We start from the raw sequence: 22,457 nt of genomic DNA, 5'->3' as shown, positions 1-22,457 counted from the left end.
TCGCTGGGTGTGAATTTTATATACTTTGCGAACAGAATCCAGACTGTCGCCGTGTTTTTTTAAATTGTCTATTTGTTTTCCCTGTCTGCTCCGTATGTATTTTTATTCGCTTCATCATCCCTCTGTTGCTTGTTTTAATTTCCCCGTTTTCTTTTCACCTTGTTACTCACTAAGTCCCCGATTTTATCGCCTGTTTTTTATTATTATTTATTCTCCTGTTCTTTGTCAGAAAATCTGTAGGCTGCAGAGCGGCGTCCTAAGCTGCTCCCAGCCCGCCCCCTTCGGGTGGAATTGAAATTCAATAAAGGAAAAAAAAAAAAAGAAAAACCCTAGTCCACCCCCCCCCCCTCTTATGTATCCTCATCTTCCATTGGCTCCTTTCCCCCCTCCTCCTTCACTTTTCCTCTCCTTCCCCCCCCCTTTTTCCCGTCATCTGACCAGTTTCCCCCCACCTGCTCTCGGGTGTGGTATGTCTTATTTGTGCCAACGTTTTAGTGCAGTGTTTAAGTGAGTGATCAGTGTTGTGCGTCTTTCCACAGTGTTGCGAACAGAAATCATGCTGTCGCTGGGTGTGCATTTTATATCTCTTGCGAACAGAAACCAGACTGTCGCCGTGTTTTTTAATTGTCTGTCTCTTATTTTTTCTGCTTCCTGTGTATTTTAGTAGCATCATCCACCCTGTGTTTTATGTTTTAAGCTCCAGTATTTTCTGCCATTTTACCTTTAAGTCACCGATTTTATCGCCAACTGTTATTATTTTTATTATCTTCATCTTTTTAAAACAAATTATGTAGGCTGAAGAGTGGCGTAATAAGCTGCTGCCAGCCCGCCCCCTTTAGGGGGAATCGAAACTCAATAAAGGAAAAAAAAACCCTAGTCCAGTCAGTCTCGTACTCGCTCTGGATTGCGTCTCTATCTCGGCGGTACTGCGATCTGGTCGTTGCTCGTTGTTGATATTTGCCTGGCTGTGGTTCCGAGTGAATTTATTGTTGGAGTTTGGTGTTGTGGTTTCTACAAGCCTCCATTGTTTACCTCTTCCTTGTTGTGCGGGTCATAGTCGGTCGTGGTCGGTTGTCGTCGGTCTGTCGTCCGACTCGTGTTTACCCGGTGGTGCGTGCTCCACCGCCGGCGGCTTCCCTGCCTGGCGGCTCCGATCTGCAGCCCAAGGCGTTCCCGCGGTTGGTTTTGGTTACTACATCAGGGTGTTTGCTGTAATTTTTATTTCAATAACTTTCTTTCTCAGAAGCCGTTAGTGCGAGCCACGACAGAGGTATCGTCAAATTTTATGTGGTGACCGTTTTCTAACGCATGCTCAGCTAACGCAGATTTCTCTGGATAACGTAGGCGCTATTACCTCTCATGTTCCTTCCTGCGTTGTTCCACAGTGCGCACCACTGATGTACTTCTGGCCACACTCACAAGACATTTCGTTGACTCCAGGTGTTCTGAGACCTACTGCGTCTTTAACTGGTCTCAGTAATTGACGGATTTTCGTTGGAGGCCTGAAGATTGATTTCATCTTGTTGGGATTGGGATTGTTTGGGGAAGGAGACCAAACAGCGAGGTCATCGGTCTCATTGGATTAGGGAAGGATGAGGAAGGAAGTCGGCCGTGCTCTTTCAGAGGAACCATCTCGGCATTTGCCTGGAGTGATTTAGGGAAATCACGGAAAACCTAAATCAGGATGGCCGGACGCGGGTTTGAACCGTCGTCCTCCCGATTGCGAGTCCAGTGTCTAACCACTGCGCCACCTCGCTCGGTTTTGATCTTGTGTCTTTTCAACAGGAGGCATATCTTGCCCGACACAGAGCCACAGAATGACAGCAAAGCAAGTTTCTTTTCCTGCTCTTCGTTGGTGGACTTATTCTGATATTTCCCAGAAATCACTTCTTTCACTTGATGGGCGCTGTAGCCGTTATTCCTGAAAACCTTGCGTAGGTGGCTCAGTTGATGGGGTGGGTTATCGTCGTCTGATATTCCTCCTGCACGATGCACCAATGTTTGTAATACTGTGCGCCTCTGTGCTGGATGATGATGACTGGTGGCGTGCAGGTACAGGTCTGTGTGGGTGGGTTTTCTGTAGACGCCGTGGCCAAGGCACCCATTTCGTTTACGATGGACAAGGACGTCGTGGAAGTGCAATGCCCTCCAGGGTGAACTGAATATTACTGTTGATGCCACTCAGGTGTTGCAAAAACTCGTCTACTTTCTCTTACGTCCTGCTATTTCGTGTACAACGGCCAGTATTACGATCAGACAGACGCCGTAGCAATGCGTAGCCCGTTGGCTCCATCTGTTGCAAACCTCTGCATGGAGAATTTTGAGGATATTGCCATTGATACTGCGCCATTGAAGCCGAAGTGTTTTTTTTCGATACGTTGACGACACGTTCGTCATTTGGCCATACGTACGCGAGAAACTAGCAGCTCAGCGCTCCGTGGGATCCAGCGATCGCGCGGTTGAAGAGGGCACATTGAACGCAGACTCAAAACATGCCCATATATGGCAATGTCACGGGCACCACTGACGTCACAGCCGGCAGCTAGCGTATATAAGGGCGCACCAACAGCCCACTGGCAGTCGTACCACTTGACAATGGCCAAGGAGTGCTTGGCCGAAAGCTCGCGACGAGGTCGGAAACCCGAGAACATTTTATTCAATGTTATCGCCGCGATACTCTGCACTCATACATGTCAGTATGTACTCTTTGGAGTATTAATCAATAAAACAGCTCAATTTATTTGGCTGGCTCTGAGCACTATGGGACTCAACTGCTGTGGTCATAAGTCCCCTAGAACTTAGAACTACTTAAACCTAACTAACCTAAGAACATCACACACATCCATGCCCGAGGCAGGATTCGAACCTGCGACCGTAGCGGTCGTGCGGTTCCAGACTGTAGCGCCTTTAACCGCTCGGCCACTCCGGCCGGCTCAATTTATTTATTTATTTATTTATTTTTTGGTCATCAGTCTACTGACTGGTTTGATGCGGCCCGCCACGAATTCCTTTCCTGTGCTAACCTCTTCATCTCAGAGTAGCACTTGCAACCTACGTCCTCAATTATTTGCTTGACTACAGTTTTTGCCCTCTACAACTCCCTCTAGTACCATGGAAGTCATTCCCTCATGTCTTAGCAGATGTCCTATCATCCTGTCCCTTCTCCTTATCAGTGTTTTCCACATATTCCTTTCCTCTCCGATTCTGCGTAGAACCTACTCATTCCTTACCTTATCAGTCCACCTAATTTTCAACATTCGTCTATAGCACCACATCTCAAATGCTTCGATTCTCTTCTGTTCCGGTTTTCCCACAGTCCATGTTTCACTACCATACAATGCTGTACTCCAGACGTACATCCTCAGAAATTTCTTCCTCAAATTAAGGCTGATATTTGATATTAGTAGACTTATCTTGGCCAGAAATGCCTTTTTTGCCATAGCGAGTCTGCTTTTGATATCCTCCTTGCTCCGTCCGTCATTGGTTATTTTACTGCCTAGGTAGCAGGATTACTTAACTTCATTGACTTCGTGACCATCAATCCTGATGTTAAGTTTCTCGCTGTTCTCATTTCTACTACTTCTCATTACCTTCGTCTTTCTCCGATTTACTCTCAAACCGTACTGTGTACTCATTAGACTGTTCATTCCGTTCAGCAGATCATTTAATTCTTCTTCACTTTCACTCAGGATAGCAATGTCATCAGCGAATCGTATCATTGATATCCTTCCACCTTGTATCATTGCTTCCTCGATGTACAGATTGAAGAGTAGGGGCGAAAGGCTACAGCCTTGTCTTACACCCTTCTTAATACGAGCACTTCGTTCTTGATCGTCCACTCTTATTATTCCCTCTTGGTTGTTGTACATATTGTATATGACCCGTCTCTCCCTATAGCGTACCCCTACTTTTTTCAGAATCTCGAACAGCTTGCACCATTTTATATTGTCGAACGCTTTTCCCAGGTCGACAAATCCTATGAAAGTGTCTTGATTTTTCTTTAGCCTTGCTTCCATTATTAGCCGTAACGTCAGAATTGCCTCTCTCGTCCCTTTACTTTTCCTAAAGCCAAACTGATCATCACATAGCGCATTCTCTATTTTCTTTTCCATTCTTCTGTATATTATTCTTGTAAGCAGCTTCGATGCATGAGCTGTTAAGCTGATTGTGCGATAATTCTCGCACTTGTCAGCTCTTGCCGTCTTCGGAATTGTGTGGATGATGCATTTCCGAAAGTCAGATGGTATATCGCCAGACTCATATATTCTACACACCAACGTGAATAGTCGTTTTGTTGCCACTTCCCCCAATGATTTTAGAAATTCTGATGGAATGTTATCTATTCCTTCTGCCTTATTTGACCGTAAGTCCTCCAAAGCTCTGTTAAATTCCGATTCTAATACTGGATCCCCTATCTCTTCTGAATCGACTCCTGTTTCTTCTTCTATCACATCAGACAAATCTTCACCCTCATAGAGGCTTTCAATGTATTCTTTCCACCTATCTGCTCTCTCCTCTGCATTTAACAGTGGAATTCCCGTTGCACTCTTAATGTTACCACCGTTGCTTTTAATGTCACCAAAGGTTGTTTTGACTCTCCTGTATGCTGAGTCTGTCCTTCCGACAATCATATCTTTTTCAATGTCTTCACATTTTTTCTGCAGCCATTTCGTCTTAGCTTCCCTGCACTTTCTATTTATTTCATTCCTCAGCGACTTGTATTTCTGTATTCCTGATTTTTCCGGAACATGTTTGTACTTCCTCCTTTCATCAATCAACTGAAGTATTTCTTCTGTTACCCATGGTTTCTTCGCAGCTACCTTCTTTGTACCTATGTTTTCCTTCCCAACTTCTGTGATGGCCCTTTTTAGAGATGTCCATTCCTCCTCAACTGTACTGCCTACTGCGCTATTCCTTATTGCTGTATCTATAGCGTTAGAGAACTTCAAACGTATCTCGTCATTCCTTAGTACTTCCGTATCCCATTTCTTTGCGTGTTGATTCTTCCTGACTAATGTCTTGAACTTCAGCCTACTCTTCATCACTACTATATTGTGATCTGAGTCTATATCTGCTCCTGGGTACGCCTTACAATCAAGTATCTGATTTCGGAATCTCTGTCTGACCATGATGTAATCTAATTGAGATCTCCCCATATCTCTCGGCCTTTTCCAAGTATATCTCCTCCTCTTGTGATTCTTGAACAGGGTATTCGCTATTACTAGCTGAAACTTGTTACAGAACTCAATTAGTCTTTCTCCTCTTTCATTCCTTGTCCCAAGCCCATATTCTCCTGTAACCTTTTCTTCTACTCCTTCCCCTACAACTGCATTCCAGTCGCCCATGACTATTAGATTTTCGTCCCCTTTTACATACTGCATTACCCTTTCAATATCCTCATACACTTTCTCTATCTGTTCATCTTCAGCTTGCGACGTCGGCATGTATACCTGAACTATCGTTGTCGGTGTTGGTCTGCTGTCGATTCTGATTAGAACAACCCGGTCACTGAGCTGTTCACAGTAACACACCCTCTGCCCTACCTTCCTATTCATAACGAATCCTACACCTGTTATACCATTTTCTGCTGCTGTTGATATTACCCGATACTCATCTGACCAGAAATCCTTGTCTTCCTTCCACTTCACTTCACTGACTCCTACTATATCTAGATTGAGCCTTTGCATTTCCCTTTTCAGATTTTCTAGTTTCCCTATCACGTTCAAGCTTCTGACATTCCACGCCCCGACTCGTAGAACGTTATCCTTTCGTTGATTATTCAATCTTTTTCTCATGGTAACCTCCCCCTTGGCAGTCCCCTCCCGGAGATCCGAATGGGGGACTATTCCGGAATCTTTTGCCAATGGAAAGATCATCATGACACTTTCTTCAAATACAGGCCACATGTCCTGTGGATACACGTAACGTGTCTTTAATGCAGTGGTTTTCATTGCCTTCTGCATCCTCATGTCGTTGATCATTGCTGATTCTTCCGCCTTTAGGGGCAATTTCCCACCCCTAGGACAAGAGAGTGCCCTGAACCTCTATCCGCTCCTCCGCCTTCTTTGACAAGGCCGTTGGCAGAATGAGGCTGACTTCTTAGGCCGGAAGTCTTCGGCCGCCAATGCTGATTATTTATCAAAATTTAGGCAGTGGCGGGGATCGAACCCGGGACCGAAGACGTTTTTGATTATGAATCAAAGACGCTACCCCTAGACCACGGGTGCGGGAGAGTACAAGGTCGTTTAACATCCCATGACGAACTTTTCAAGACTGGCCGAAAAAGAATGAAGGGAAGACGCCAGCTAGGAAACTTGGTTGTAATCTGTTCATCAGCAGCATCAACAAGCCCTGTAATAAGCATCTGTGCTGCCGTGACTGTGGTGGTGCTGGCATAAGCTGTCACTGGAACACTGGTCAGCAAAGATGAAGCGTGAGGACTGATTAGTAGGAGCTCGATCAAGCGCGCCTTTCACGAGAGAGGCCAGAGACACTCCTGCAAGCAATGTGCCGCCTACGCCCTCTCGACAGTGTGCATTCTGGCCACTGACTGGAGGGCCCCTCTCACTCATCCAATATGGCATCTGTCAGTGGGTTTAGTTCTTCACAGGCCATGACAGTACATAAAAACCAGATTAGTGACTATAGTGGGACTACTGCTGATGACCTTGTACCACAACACATGGACTCTATTCAGGTTAACTACAGGTTTCTAGCTCATGTAAATAAAGAACCGTATTAATCCACATGGATTAATCCATAATCCTGATATGTACCCCAAATCAGTAAAAAGGTTACATAGCTGTCATACTATGTCCCGATCCTGACATATGCACCAGCAACCTGGTTTATGAAAGGAAGAGAGAAAAGGAAAGTACAAGCTAGTGCGATGAAATTCTTGAGAAACAGTACTGGAGTGAAAAGATAGACAGGTTAAGAAATGAGAGGATCAGAGAGTTAAAGAAGGTGGAACCATGATAGGAGGAAATAGAGAAATCGAGGCTGAGTTGGTGTGGACACGTTAAGAGAATGGAGGAGAAGAAGATACCCAGGAGGATACACGAGATGAAACTGGAAGGAAAGAGACCAAGAGGAAGACAGAGAGACAGATGGAAGAAAGGAGTAGAGGAATGCGTCCAGAAGAAAGGAGAAGACTGGACCGAGGTGAAGACGGAGAGATAGAGAGGCCTATGTTCCATACAGTCCCGGCCAGGGGCTGGAAACTGCCCAAGATGATGATGATGATTAATCAACATGTGCATTTGTGTTCTAGAGAGAGGATACCGGCTACCCAAAAAACATCCTCTCCCGTGCTTCTTTGTGGTACAAGACTCAACAGGGGTGGCTACTTCTACAACAAAAGGAGCAAAAAGGATTGGATCCAGTGCACACAATATAAAACTTGGTATCATGAAACATGTGATAATGGATCTGTAAAAAACTTAGGGCTGTGTGTATTGTGCGAAGATCGCTGTGCAGAACTTGAAAGTGACTGAATTGGAAGTTCTTTGTATGCTTAAATTTTGCTTTGTTTCTATAACTGTGGAATGTATCACTTCCATTATTAATGATTTTACCTCGGTGGGGAGCCACAGTCGCATAAAACCTTTTGAAAGGACGACTGTTCTACAGACAAATGGCGGTTATGTCTTTAAGGAAACTTCCATTATTGGTTACAATTAGGTTTTTATTTTTTTTTTTCACTAATATAATGTATGTTGGGTGTCATAAGTGTGAGAGAATGGTGGCGTCAATACTCTTCTAAAAGTACTAAATATAAGCCATTTAAGGAATCCATAAGGGAAATGTTAGGGCATAACTCATTAAAAATTATACACTTTGCACTTCTCTATACAACATTAGAGCCAATTAACTGAATGCATGGTGGTTTTACCTTCATTTAGCCTATACATATGGGTATGAGTGATGGATCATCAAAATAACCTACTCTCAACAAAAGAGTGAGGCATAGTTGTTGGCGTACCTCTGATATTTGACCAGCTTTGCATTTGGCCTTGGTCTTGATGGTGGCTCTCACAGGTACTCCCTTCTCAGAAGAGATCAGTATGAAACCCAGGTAGAAGGCCTCGTGGTGGTCTTTGGACAGTTGCATGCTCCATCTGCTCGCACTGGGGTGCACGAACACTGGCGACGATGCTTCGAATGTACCTTTTGGCCACCTCCTCAGCTGGTGGATATTCCACGTAAATGTAGCCGTGGTCGTCACAAAGTTTGTTATGGCTAGCTCACGTACGCAGCCATCGCTCACCTGCACTCCGAAATCGTATGACCCCTGCAAAAAGAAGTGTATTTGTTACCATTTTGTTAGAAATATACCGGATACGAAACAGACCATTAGCATTGTAGGTGTGCATCAGCACCAAATACCCTGAGCAAGTGGTTTTGAGTGTCCTATTTATAGGGGTCAGGCAAGGCCCCTCCAGGGCGAAATGCAGTTATTAATTAGGGGTACGGAGCCACTTACGCTACTCATACTTGTAATATGTGACGTAGCTAGAAACGAACTAGACGACAGTGATACGCGTACACACAGGTTTGAGAAAACGTTTATGGTATTTGCCTGCCTCAGCTCGCTCCAGCCGAGGAAGATGGTGGCCTGGCTATTGTCTTTACAGTATATACACATAATGTGGACACCAATAAAGTTACAGATGTGCTTGGTATATCCTATTACAGAGGACGTCGCGCTGAAGAATTCAGTGTCACGTTACTATAGGTCACATACAAATTATTAAGATACGTTTTGTTAAATGCTGACGTCAGGAACAAATCGTTATAAATTGATAACAGTTTAATGGAAAACACGCAGAAGTCGTCAGGATGTCGGTTTAAGAAACTCTACACCATACGGTGACACTCACAGTCAGAAATTGCGTTATTCGTCAGGAATTTACGACTATACGGAGATTGGGTATAGAGCCGAGTTAATTCAAAGTACCGGAGAACTACACATCACAGCAACGCGACGTGTGCAGGAACACCTTCAAAAACACCAGTGGCGGTGTTATTTTGCAGTGCATATTTCTTGTTAGGTACTAGGTTCGTTCATTTCTAATATTTCCGCTTGTTTTTGTTAATGTTGCGATTCTTTGTTGCAGAGCAGTTCCAAAATAGTTGTTCCTACTTTGATTTTGCTGTCATTACCAAGCAATTCATTATTACAAAACTTTTTACTACAGTCGTGACACCTGTTCATTTTATTTTGTGTTGTAGTATTGAACTAGAGTAGATTCAGTAACATAACGATTCCAGATCCGTACCTAAAAAAATATTGGAAAGTGGAAAGAGGAAAGGAAAGCCCCGCTATGTTCAGCTGACTCCCTTGAGAGCCAACTAGCCCAAAAGTTATAAAACTGCACACCACACAAAAACTCTCCACCCTCGGCAACATGCTGCGTAGCAACCACCGTAACTTTTACCCTCTATGAAAGATGTCATACCTCCAGCATTCACATCTGGCTGGACTCGACATGGACATCTGCTAAGTTACGCTACTACTGCACATTCATCTGGGTACTGAATACGACCCTTCCCATAAAAATGCTGAAAGGTGACTCTCAACTTTAAGTTGGATTCAATTGACATCCAAACAAGATATAGTAAGTGTTGTCTACTGAAGTCAGTAATTATCATCTATTCCAGAAAAAGGCTGCAAATAATAATGTGTATTAAAATGATAGTTTTTGTAATAAACGAGACTGGCTTAAGTAACAACAACATAAAGCAATCAATAATGTGATCATCTACTGTTCTTTCTGCCCACAGTTGGACAGAGAAAGTACGATCCACTTTACATTTCCTTGACACTGAGTTCGGTGAGGTGATTTTGCCAAACACCACACTTTCTCAGTAAGTGTTCACTGTTATGTTTTTGACAGGAAAGTTCGCGATGGAGTTGAATTTATGCAGTTAGTAACGACATTCTAGGAAATTCCAGTAATTCAATGTTCCACTCATTCTGAGCAAAGATATACACTAGCGGAAAAAATGGAACATCCTCAAGGACAAAGCCATTTTATTGACAAGTAAAAAGTGACAGATCATTGTTTTAAGAGTGTATGATAAATTCAGACCAAATGAAGCACGCATGTCAGACTGAAGGGTACCCAAATTGTCGCGTCAGCGAAGAGTGTAATCTTCTCTGGTGTCAACGTAGGCGTATATTCTTGCGCGGAAGCGACCATAAGGATGCTGAATAGCATCCTGCGCTAAAATGTCCGCAGCACCTTGTACCTTTCGTTGCAGTTCAGCAACGGTTCTTGCAGGCTCTTGAGAACGAGTAAGTTGCAGCTTCAGCTTGTCTCATATGTGTTCGGCTGGCGAGGGATTTGGTGGTCAGGGCTGTTGTATGCCGCAAGTAGTGCGTTGCGTCGTAGCAGCCGTATGTGGGCGTCCAGTGTCCCTCCGGGGAGCTCATCACCTTCCTGTCGAAGGAATCTCAGTAGCACCTGCTCAATATGGCGCGCAATGGTTAGTTTACTCTGTAGAAACACCAAATGTGACTGCGAATTATAACTGATGCTCCTACTCCCCCCTCCCCTATACACTTTGAAGCTTAGCGTGAGACTTGCGTGTCGTGGGCGAATGCTCTCCAGATTAGGACAGTGACCAGGTCTACCCCATACATGTGTATGTCTGTTATTCAATACAGACAGAACCCACTCTCATCACTAAACACAACTCAGTGCCATTCTGCTCTCCAGTTAACTCTTTCATAACGCCAGAGTAGCTATACTACGTGCTTTTGTGGCGTCAGTAGTAACCTGGTCGGAGGAAAACATGATCGAAATGCAGAAACGAAATGAAATAATCTTATGGCACTGGTGGCTGGAAGTCCCCACCTGGGGAAGTTCGGATGCCAAGTTGCTGACACATCATTGGGCGACTTGCATGTCAGTGATGACGAAATGATGTTGAGGATAACAAAACACCCAGTCCCTGAACTGAGAGACTATCTGACACTGCTGGGAATCGAACTTGAGTCTACTGCATTTCAATCAGATTTGTTGACCTCTCAGCTGAGGGGGTGGACATCTTAATGTTGCTGCAAGCTTACAGTTCCCAATGGTCCATGATGACACAGAAGGTGCACTTTATGCCCTGATTTCTCCTCTCCCCCGCCCAAATGTTGTTTGTTTGGTCGTAGCTGCTTGCACAATGTGTTGATCTTGATGTGTGCCTGTACTACATGGACGACCACAACCTGCTTTACAAGTGTGGGAACGTTCCACACGCTTTTGTTGAAAGCAGCGACGTGCCACAGATACAATGTGCCCAACATGTGCAGCAACCTGTCAATACGTCCTTCCAGCTTCCTACAGACCCACAATGCAACCGTTTTCCAATGGCTGAACTTGTTCAGTAGTGGTACATACTGATCAGCAGGGCATCGTTACACTCTAGGATGAATGGAACACGCACTGTTCATCTCTAATTTATAGTAGTCACTGCCTATAGAGTCAAAACAAATGGTGCAGATAAAGGCCTTCAGAACGACATCTGATCGCTGATGACCAGGACAAGTGAATCACTAACTCTACAACCCCTCAGTGTGCACATGGTGCCATGGTGCCAGCACAGTCCTTGTGGATGCTGCATTTCTTTTTCTAGCATTGTATGCTCCGAACCATAACCACAATTCTCTGAGCAATCAAAATGATCCTCCCACGAAGTACTACACTTTACTGTCTCAGTTTTTCTAGGTATTAGTGGTATCCTTCCTCAATGCAGGGTCACAAATGGCAGCTATCTTTACCTCCGAGACTATCACATATCCAATTATTGTAGTCCTAGATGTTACCAGCTCAAATATCTCACAGTTATAATTGGAATGTCTGAGAAAAGCATCTGGCGAGTTAATGTCTGATCACTCGGCAGAGGTAGGCAACGTCGCTCAGTACCTCGCTGGCAACTGACACAATTCCACGTCACTCCCTCACATCCTGGAAACCTTTTAATCTCTGACAAGGACACCTTTTCCAGCGATTGTTGCACCACTCTGACACTACTGAGAAAGATTCTGATTGGCAGTCTGTCACACTGCTCTTACATGTAAATATATTCCACTGTCGAGTCACATTCATCTGACCACCTGCCAAAAGCCTTAATTACCACCTTTTGCAGTACGGACCACAGTGACGTGCACAGGGAGAATGAGGTTTTGGAAGGTGCTGACTGGGACGTGGAGCCATGCTGACCCAAGTGCCATGGTCAGCTGTGCTAGGTTTCCTGGTTGAGGACTGATGGCGCATACTGATCGAGATGGTCCCACAGATTGACGATTGGGTTTTAATCTGAGTAATCTGAGGAGTCTGATGGTAATCGCATTCTGGTGCATTCTGGTGCATACACTGCAGGCTATGTGACACGCTGTATTGTCCTGCTGGTAATGGAAATGAAATGAGCTTTTGGCATTATTGCCCGGGAGGATCCTTATGGGGCAGGTCCGGCTGCCTTGGTGCAGGTCTTATTACATTCGATGCCACATTGGGTGAGATGCGCGCCGGATGGGGATGAAATGAGTGGAGAAAATCCCCGACCCACCCAGCAATTGAACCCAGGCCACTTAGGACGGCAGTCCATCACGCTGACCATTCAGCTGTCGGAGCGGACGTCCTGCTGGTAGATGCCATCCTGCTGTGGAAAAACAAACTGTAAGTAGGGGTGGGCATGGTCCCCAAGGACAGATGTGTACTTGTGTTGATCCAATGCGCCTTCCAGAATGATGAGATTAACCAGGGAATGTAACGGAAGCATTCCCCAGACCATAATGCATGAAGGGTGTTTGCTTTCAGACGTTTCACACCGTACACGCCAATGGCCATGTGTCTGATGCAGCATAAAACGTGATTCTTCTGAAAATGCCCCCTGTCACCACTCAGTGGACTTCTCGACGTGGTACTGGCATGCAGACTCCAGTCTTCGTTGGCGATGAATAGCAGTCAACAACGGTGCATTAACCAGACGCCAGCGGCAGAGGCACATGGGCAGCGATGTTCGCTGAATAGTCGTTGAGGAGACGCTGACGGTAGCTCCTTGCTTCATCTGGGTGGCCAGTTGCTCAACAGTTGCACGTCTATTCGTCCTTCACATCTCCACAGCCGTCATTGACCCGTCATCTATGGCCCATGGTGCACGACAGTTGCCTTGGCGCCAGTTTCGGATAGCGCCATTTTGCCTTCTACATCTACATCTACATCTACATGGATACTCTGCAAATCACATTTAAGTGCCTAGCACAGGGTTCTTCGATCCACCTTCACAATTCTCTATTATTCCAGTCTCGTATAGCCCGCGGAAAGAATGAACACCTATATCTTTCCGTACGAGCTCTGATTTCCCTCATTTTATCTTAGTGATCGTTCCTCCATATGTAGGTCGGTGTCAACAAAATATTTTCGCATTCGGAGGAGAAAGTTGGTGATTGTAATTTCGTGAGAAGATTCCGTCGCAACGAAAAAGCCTTTCTTTTAATGATGTCCAGCCCAAATCCTGTCATTTCGGTGACACTCTCTCCCATATTTCGGGATAATACAAAATGTGCTGCCTTTATTCGAACTTTTTCGATGTACTCCGTCAGTCTTATCTGGTAAGGATCCCACACCACGCAGCGGTATTCTAAAAGAGGACGGACAAGCGTAGTGTAGGCAGTCTTCTTAGTATACTGTTACATTTTCTAAGTGTCCTGCCAATAAAACGCAGTCTTTGATTAGCCTTCCCCACAACATTTTCTGTGTGTTCCTTCCCATTTAAGTTGTTTGTAATTGTAATACATAGGTATTTAGTTGAATTTACGGCTTTTACATTAGACTGATTTATCGTGTAAACGAAGTTTAACTAGTTCTTTTTAGCACTCATGTGGCTGACCTCACACTTTTCGTTATTTTGGGTCAACTGCCACTTTTCGCACCATTCAGATATCTTTTCTAAATCGTTTTGCAGTTTGTTTTGATCTTCTGATGACTTAATTAGTCGATAAACGACAGCGTCATCTGCAAAAACAACCGAAGACGGCTGCTCAGATTGTCTCCCAAATCGTTTATGTAGATAAGGAACAGCAAAGGGCCTATAACCCTGCCTTGGGGAACGCCAGAAATCACTTCTGTTCTACTCGATGACTTTCCGTCAGTTGCTAAGAACTGTGACCTCTCTGACAGGAAATCGCAAATCCAGTCACGTAACTGAGACGATATTCCATAAGCACACAATTTCACTACGAGCCGCTTGTGTGGTAAAGTGTCTGGAAATCCAGAAATACGGAATCGATCTGAAATCCCTTGTCAACAGCACCCAACACTTCATCTGAATAAAGAGCTAGTTATGTTTCACAGGAACGATGTTTTCTAAAGCCATGTTGACGGTGTGTCAAAAGACAGTTTTCTTCGACGTAATTCATAATGTTCGAACACAATATATGTTCTAAAATCCTGCTGCATATCGACGTTAACAATATGGGCCTGTAATTTAGTGGATTACCCCTACTACCTTTCTTGAATATTGGTGTGACCCGTGCAACTTTCCAGTCTTTGGGAACGGATCTTTCTTCGAGCGAACGGTTGTAAATGATTGTTAAGTATGGAGCTAATGCATCAGTATACTCCGAAAGGAACCTAAATGGTATACAGACTGGATCAGAAGACTTACTTTTATTAAGTGATTTAAGTTGCTTCGCTACTCCGAGGATATTTACTTCTACGTTACTCATGTTGGCAGCCTTGAACGGTATATTTTAACCATGGTGCCAGACGAACAGTTTACAAACTTAGCAGTTTCGGAGACGATTCCACCCTTGGCCTGAAAGCCAATAATCGTGTCGTTCTGGACGTCAGATAAATCGCTTCTTTTCTACATTATGACAACGATTGCACTGCCCTGCACTGTTCTGGCATCTGCCGTGCATTAGCGGTTCTTGCATGTTGATGTCGAACATAGGGGAAGGTCACATTAATGTCACTGGATCGTGTAGCCCCTTGCATGGATTAGATAAAAAAAAAAAAGTGCGGCTTGTTCAAGACTGGTTCCATTCCATACTGAGCGCCTGGTATATCAACAGGTTATGAATTTGGAAGGGATCGATTGGTAGGACATATTCTGAGGCATCAAGGGATTACCAATTTAGTATTGTAGGGCAGCGCGGAGAGTAAAAATCGTAGAGGGAGATCAAGAGATGAATACACTAAGCAGATTCAGAGGGATGTAGGTTGCAGTAGGTACTGGGAGATGTAGCAGCTTGCACAGGATAGAGTAGCATGGAGAGCTGCATCAAACCAGTCTCTGAAGACCACAACCACAACAATATGAATTCCTTGAAATAAGACAGCTTCGCTTGCAAGATCTTTTTCATTTACAGGAAATGACGTGTTTCATCCTTTTGGGACATCATCAGACTGGTGTAAAAATTGACGTGGAAAATGAATGTTGGTTCTTCCACATTAATTTTTAAGCCAATCTGATGATGCCCCAATAGGATGAAACGCTTTGTTTCCTGTAAATAAAACATATTTTGCGGCCGAGACTGTCTTATTTCAAGAAATGCGTGTTTCTTCATTGCCTTAATCAATCACAACAGTCTTTTCTATAATTACCAAGAGTGGACGGATTTTGACGATCTAATTCGCCGATTGGACAGAATTTGGTACAGTAGGCCTCAGGAGGACATCTACCATCTTTATCAATCAATGCCAAGCCGAATAACCGTTTGTATGAGGGCCAGAAGTGGACCAACGCGTTATTGACTTGATCAGTTTGTGAAGTTCTTTCTCCTGAGTAAATCATTCAGTTTTTTAATGAAATTGTAATCATCTGTTTGCCTATACATGTGCATCATACTTACCGATTTCCGTCCCATTCGGATAATTCCTTCGTGGTCCGTTATTATTTTTTTGTCCTAGAGTGTACTTTATCTACTGTCTTCGCGTAAAGAGGTTTAACTAAGAGCGTGTCCGATTTTTATAGCCTGTTAGTTTCGTCTGTACCTATGCAACACCCACACACTTCCGGCATTACCCTGTTACTGACCTGTTACTTCCTACGAGTTAACTAAACTGCAGGCAGAATTGTGCTTGGAAAAATGAAGAGGCGTCGTGAATACAGCCTGGGTACTGTTCAGTAATTAAAATGTTTATTGGACCAGTGCAGTGATGGACTGATACACGACCTCGACCAAGACTACACAAAGGTCGGAAAATCAGTTGTGGAAGTCCACGAACATGTGCTGAAATTTCGCAGTTCAAGTCTCGAAGAAATTTCATATGTTCCAGAATCTTGCAGAAGTTCTACAGGTTTCTATACTTGCGGCACAAAAAAATTTCTACACTTTAATTACGACTAACACACCGCTCACCAGTGGGAGACTTGACACAACGATCTCGAAAAGGTAAATGGTCCAGGCCAGCATGGCAACTGCCCTTATAGCCTCGAGCTGTCGTTGCAAAGCCAACAAAATTACGCATACTGCACGTACGAGGGTGAGTCAAATGAAAACCTTAAATATTTTTTAAATATTATTTATTGTGCAGAAGTGGTACAAAGCTGTATCACTTTTCAATATAATCTCCCCCACGCTCAATGCAAGTCCTCCAGCGCTTACAAAGTGCATAAATTCCTGTAGAAAAAAATTCTTTTGGTAGTCCGCGCAACCACTCATGCAGCACGTGGCGTACCTCTTCATCAGAACGGAACTTCCTTCCTACCATTGCGTCTTTGAGTGGACCAAACATGTAGAAATCACTTGCGGCAAGGTCTGGTGAGTATGGTGGATGAGGAAGACACTCAAAATGCAGGTCTGTGATTGTTGCAACTCTTCTACCAGCAGTGTGGGGCCTTGCATTGTCACGTTGCAAAAGGACACCTGCTGACAGCAATTCACTTTGATTTGATTGCAGGCCGCAGACCATTTTTTAGGAGATCTGTGTATAATGCACTGGTGACAGTTGTCCCTCTTACCATGTAATGCTCCAAAATGATGCCTTTTTCGTCCCAAAAGAGAGTCAGCATAACTGTTGTGGACTGGCAAGACAGCCAATCCACTATGACGGATAGCCGAAAGGCACGCGTTAAAGCTCACGCAGACTGGCGTGAGGTCTGGAACAGTTAAGGGAAATTATAGTAGCAAATAAAGTACGTAGTTGAAGTAATACTTAACTTTATTCCATAATTGCCCGCATCTCGTGGTCGTGCGGTAGCGTTCTCGCTTCCCACGCCCGGGTTCCCGGGTTCGATTCCCGGCGGGGTCAGGGATTTTCTCTGCCTCGTGATGGCTGGGTGTTGTGTGCTGTCCTTAGGTTAGTTAGGTTTAAGTAGTTCTAAGTTCTAGGGGACTGATGACCGTAGATGTCCCATAGTGCTCAGAGCCAATATTCCATAATTGGTGTAAATCGCTCTTGACTGTACAGGTTTTAGAATCTCTATATTAACTGGTAATGGCGCCTTGCTAGGTCGTAGCAAATGATGTAGCTGAAGGCTATGCTAACTATCGTCTCGGCAAATGAGAGCGTAGTTGTCAGTGTAGCATCGCTAGTAAGTCGGCTGTACAACTGGGGCGAGTGCTAGGACGTGTCTCTCTAGACCTGCCGTGTGGCGGCGCTCGGTCTGCAATCACTGACAGTGGCAACACCCGGGTCCGTCGTATACCAGCGGACCGCGGCCGATTTAAAGGCTACCACCTAGCAAGTGTGGTGTCTGGCGGTGACACCACAATAACCTTCCCTGCTGATAGTTCTGTTCGAAACTTCTTTGGTTTCGGTGATAAGGAATGGCGCCATTCCTTGCTCGCTCTCTTCGTTTCCGTTTGGTGGAAGTGAATCCAGGTTTCATCCCCAATAACGATACTTGCTAGGAAGCCATCAACTTCTCGTTCAAAGCGCCGAAGGAGTTCTTCACAAGCATCAACATGTCGTTCTCTCATTTCAGGAGTCAGCTGCCGTGGCACCCATCTTGCAGACACTTTGTGAAACTGGAGCACATCATACACAATGTGGTGTGCTGAGCCATGGCTAATCTGTAAACATGCTGCAATGTCATTCAGTGTCACACGGCGGCTTTCCTTCACTATGGCTTCAACTGCTGCAATGTTCTGTGGCGTCACAACTCGTTGTGCCTAACCTGGACGAGGAACATCTTCCACTGAAGTCACACCATTTACAAACTTCCTACTCTATTCGTAGACTTGCTGCTGTGACAAATTTACATCACCGTACTGAACCTTCATTCGTCGATGAATTTCAATAGGTTTCACACCTTCACTACGCAAAAATCGAGTAACAGAACGCTGTTCTTACCTGGTGCAAGTCGCAAGTGGAGCGGCCAGCTTTATACTGCTACTGCGACGGTATGTGTGCATCTGCACTATGCTGCCACCTACAGGCCATTCTGCACGCTGTTTGTAGCACGCTTATCAACTTACAGGATAACGGAGCGAAATTTCGATTTGTTATTACAGATTTAAGGTTTTCATTTGACTCACCCCCGTATTATCACCAAACTTACATATGTAATCATTTTACTGGCTTGCGGTTGAGCACTGATTCTTTTGAGCTATTAAAAATATGCCAGTTCGATTGTCTTTTTTTCACTAAATCTAACGCGGTGTCTTTCACTGGTTGCACGTGATGTTTACAACGAATAAAATTGGTTAAAAGTAATCGCTAATATTTCAACTTTTAGTGCCTGTCAGTGGGTTTATCGAACCAGTTTCACACCACCTGACTACCGTCACGAACAATTAAATCTGTCTGCGCGAGCTCTGATCCTTCTTATTTTGTTACAGTGATTATTTATCCCTAGTGATTATTTATCCCTAAGTAGGTGTGCGTCAACAAAATAATTTCACATTCGGAGGAGAATATTGGTGACTGAAATTTCGCGGAAAAATCTCGCCGCATGGAAACACACTTTCCTGTTGATGATTCCCACCTCACTTTGCATATAATACCTGTGACACACTCTCACCGTTTTTCGTCCATCATATCTGGTAAGGACCGCATACAGAACAACATTACTCTAGCAGAGAATGGACAAGCGCAGGGAAGGCAGTATCTTTACTTCATTTGCTGAATCTTCTGTTCTGTCAAGAAAACGCAGTTTTTGGTTCGCCTTCCCGCAACATTATACAGGGTCATTACAAATGATTGAAGCGATTTCACAGCTCTACAATAACTTTATTATTTGAGATATTTTCACAATGCTTTGCACACACATACAAAAACTCGAAAAGTGTTTTTAGGCATTCACAAATGTTCGATATGTGCCACTTTAGTGATTCGGCAGACATCAAGCCGATAATCAAGTTCTTCCCACACTTGGCGCAGCATGTCCCCATCAATGAGTTCGAAAGCATCGTTGATGCGAGCTCGCAGTTCTGGCACGTTTCTTGGTAGAGGAGGTTTAAACACTGAATCTTTCACATAACCCCACAGAAAGAAATCGCATGGGGTTAAGTCGGGAGAGCGTGGAGGCCATGACATGAATTGCTGATCATGATCTCCACCACGACCGATCCATCGGTTTTCCAATCTCCTGTTTAAGAAATGCCGAACATCATGATGGAAGTGCGGTGGAGCACCATCCTGTTGAAAGATGAAGTCGGCGCTGTCGGTCTCCAATTGTGGCATGAGCCAATTTTCCAGCATGTCCAGATACACGTGTCCTGTAACGTTTTTTTCGCAGAAGAAAAAGGGGTCAACCGTTTCTTCGCTCACTGCAGGCCAACCCGTTGATTTCCCCTTACAGAGGCATCCAGAAGCTTTAAACTGCGCATACCATCGCCGAATGGAGTTAGCAGTTGATGGATCTTTGTTGAACTTCGTCCTGAAGTGTCGTTGCACTGTTATGGCTGACTGATGTGAGTGCATTTCAAGCACGACATACGCTTTCTCGACTCCTGTCGCCATTTTGTCTTACTGCGCTCTCGAGCGTTCTGGCGGCAGAAACCTGAAGTGCGGCTTCAGCCGAACAAAACGTTATGAGTTTTTCTACGTATCGGTAGTGTGTCGTGACCGTATGTCAATGAATGGAGCTACAGTGAATTTATGAAATCGCTTCAATCATTTGTAATAGCCCTGTGTATGTGATCGTTCCAATTTAATGTCTTAGCCCTCACGTATTTGGTTGAACTGAGTGCCTTTAATTATGTAAGATTTATCGTGCAAGCGAAATTTAACGGATTCCTTTTAGGATTCGTGTGGATGACAACACTCTTTTCTTTACTTAGAGTCAACTGGCATTGTTCTCAGCAAATACGTACGAGGGTCACTCCAAAAGAAATGCACATTTCTTTTTTTAAATTCATCTTTTATTCAACATGTCTGAAACTTTTACAGTGTGTAGATACAACGTTTAGGAACAATATTTTCATTTCTCCACATAATTTCCATCCCTCTCAACTGCCTTACGCCATCTTGGAACCAGCGCCTGTATACCCGCACAGTAAAATTCTGGACCGACCTGTTGCAGCCACTGTTTGGCAGCGTGCACAAGGGAGTCATCATCTTCAAACCTTGTTCCACGGAGAGAGTCTTTCAGTGTCCCAGAGAGATGATAGTCACATGGAACCAGGTCAGGACTGTAAGGCGAGTGTTTCAGTGATGTCCATCCGAGTTTTGTGATCGCTTCCATGGTTTTTTGACTGACATGTGGCCGTGCATTGTCGTGCAACAGCAAAACATCCTGCTTTTGCCGATGTGGTCGAACACGACTCAGTCGAGCTTGAAGTTTCTTCAGTGTCGTCACATATGCATCAGAATTTATGGTGGCTCCACTTGGCATGATGTCCACAAGCAAGAGTCCTTCGGAATCGAAAAACACCACCATAGCCATAACTTTTCCGACAGAAGCTGTGGTTTTGAATTTTCTTGCATGATGCCACTCGATTGGTTGCCTCTTCGTCTCTGGTGAAAAATGGTGGAGCCATGTTTCATCACCTGTCACAATTCTTCCTAGAAATTCATCTCCACCATTCTCATACTGTTCCAAAAGTTCGCTGCATGCCGTTTTTCTTGTTTCTTTGTGAGACACTGTCAACTTCCTGGGAACCCACCTGGCACAAACCTTTTTTAACGCCAGCACTTTCAGTATTCTGCAAACACTTCCTTCCCCTATCCCAAAGTAGCGTGACAATTCGTTCACTGTGATGCATCTGTCAGCAGTCACCAATTCGTTAACTCTCTGCACATTGTCTGGAGTGTGTGCAGTACGAGGCCTGCCACTGCGAGGACAATCCTCAATATTGCCGTGCCCGCTTTCATTACGTAACCTGCTTGCCCACCGCCTAACTGTACTGCGATCGACAGCAGCATCTCCATAGACCTTTTTCAAACTCTTGTGTATGTTTCCCACTGTCTCGTTTTCGCAGCACAGGAATTCTATGACAGCACGTTGCTTCTGACGAACGTCAAGTGTAGCAGCCATCTTGAAAACACGCTGTGACGGCGCCACTCACGGGAACACGTTGAACTAAGTTTGAAAACAAGCGGTAAGGATGTATCAACACACTGTAAAACTTTAACATATGCAGAATGAAAACTGTATTTTTACAAAAATAGTGTGCATCTCTTTTGGAGTGACCCTCGTGTTTTGTCTACATCATTTTGCAATTTGTTTTGATTTTTATATGGCTTTACTAGACGGCAAATAGCATCATATGCAAGCAATCTAAGATAGCTGCTAAGATTGTCTCGTATCTCATCTATATAGATTAGTAACAGCAGATGCACTGTAATACTTCCTTGGGAAACACCATGTATCACTTCTGTTGTACTCCATGACTCCCTGTCCATCACTGACAGAAAATTACGAATCCAGATCCACAATTAAGCCAGTACTCCATAGGCACGTATTATGATTAAAAGTCCCTTGTGAGGAACGGTGTCAGAAACCTTCTGGAAATCCATAAATACGGAATCAATATGACATCCCCCGTCGATTGCACTCATTACTTCATGAGAATAAATGGGTAGTTGTGGCGCATAAGAATGAGACTTTCTGATTTTTACTGACTGTATCTCAATAGATTTTTTTCTGGATGTAATTGATAATGTTCGAACACTGTATACGTTCCCAAAGTGTTCGTGCAAACTGACGTCAGTGATGTGGGTCTATAATTCAGTAGATTTCTCCTGTTTTCTTTCTAAATTACCGGTGTGACCTATGCAACTTTCCACTCTTCTGGTACGAATCTTTCGTGGAGCAACTACGGGGCTATTGTATCAGCATACTCTGAATGCAGACTGGCCCGAAAGACTTGCCTTTATTAAGTGATTTGCGTTGCTACGCTAAACCTAGGATATCCACTTCTAACTTACTCATGTTGGCAGCTATTCTTGATTCGAATTTTGGAATATTCATCTTCTCTGGCGAAAGCAACTACGGAAAATCGTATTTAGTAACACTGCTTTAGTGGCCCTGTATTCAGCAGCAATGACATTGCTGTTGCGAAGTGA

The 22,457-nt window shown here is 44.2% G+C and overlaps 1 protein-coding gene across 1 annotated transcript in view; it reads right to left on the bottom strand.

The window, feature by feature from the left end:
- The window catches only part of LOC126106638 (speckle-type POZ protein-like), a 59,696-nt gene that overhangs the window by 15,135 nt on the left and 22,104 nt on the right, over window positions 1-22,457 (bottom strand). Inside the window, exon 2 of the mRNA XM_049912993.1 lies at window positions 7,985-8,293. Within this exon, the coding sequence (XP_049768950.1) occupies window positions 7,985-8,293 (309 nt within the window). The remainder of the gene's footprint in view (window positions 1-7,984; window positions 8,294-22,457) is intronic.

This window comes from Schistocerca cancellata, chromosome 10 (assembly GCF_023864275.1).
Source record: "Schistocerca cancellata isolate TAMUIC-IGC-003103 chromosome 10, iqSchCanc2.1, whole genome shotgun sequence".
Taxonomy (NCBI): Eukaryota; Metazoa; Arthropoda; class Insecta; order Orthoptera; family Acrididae; genus Schistocerca; species Schistocerca cancellata.
The sequence above is the reverse complement of the archived record's forward strand: the minus strand, read 5'-3'. Positions and strand labels throughout refer to the sequence as shown.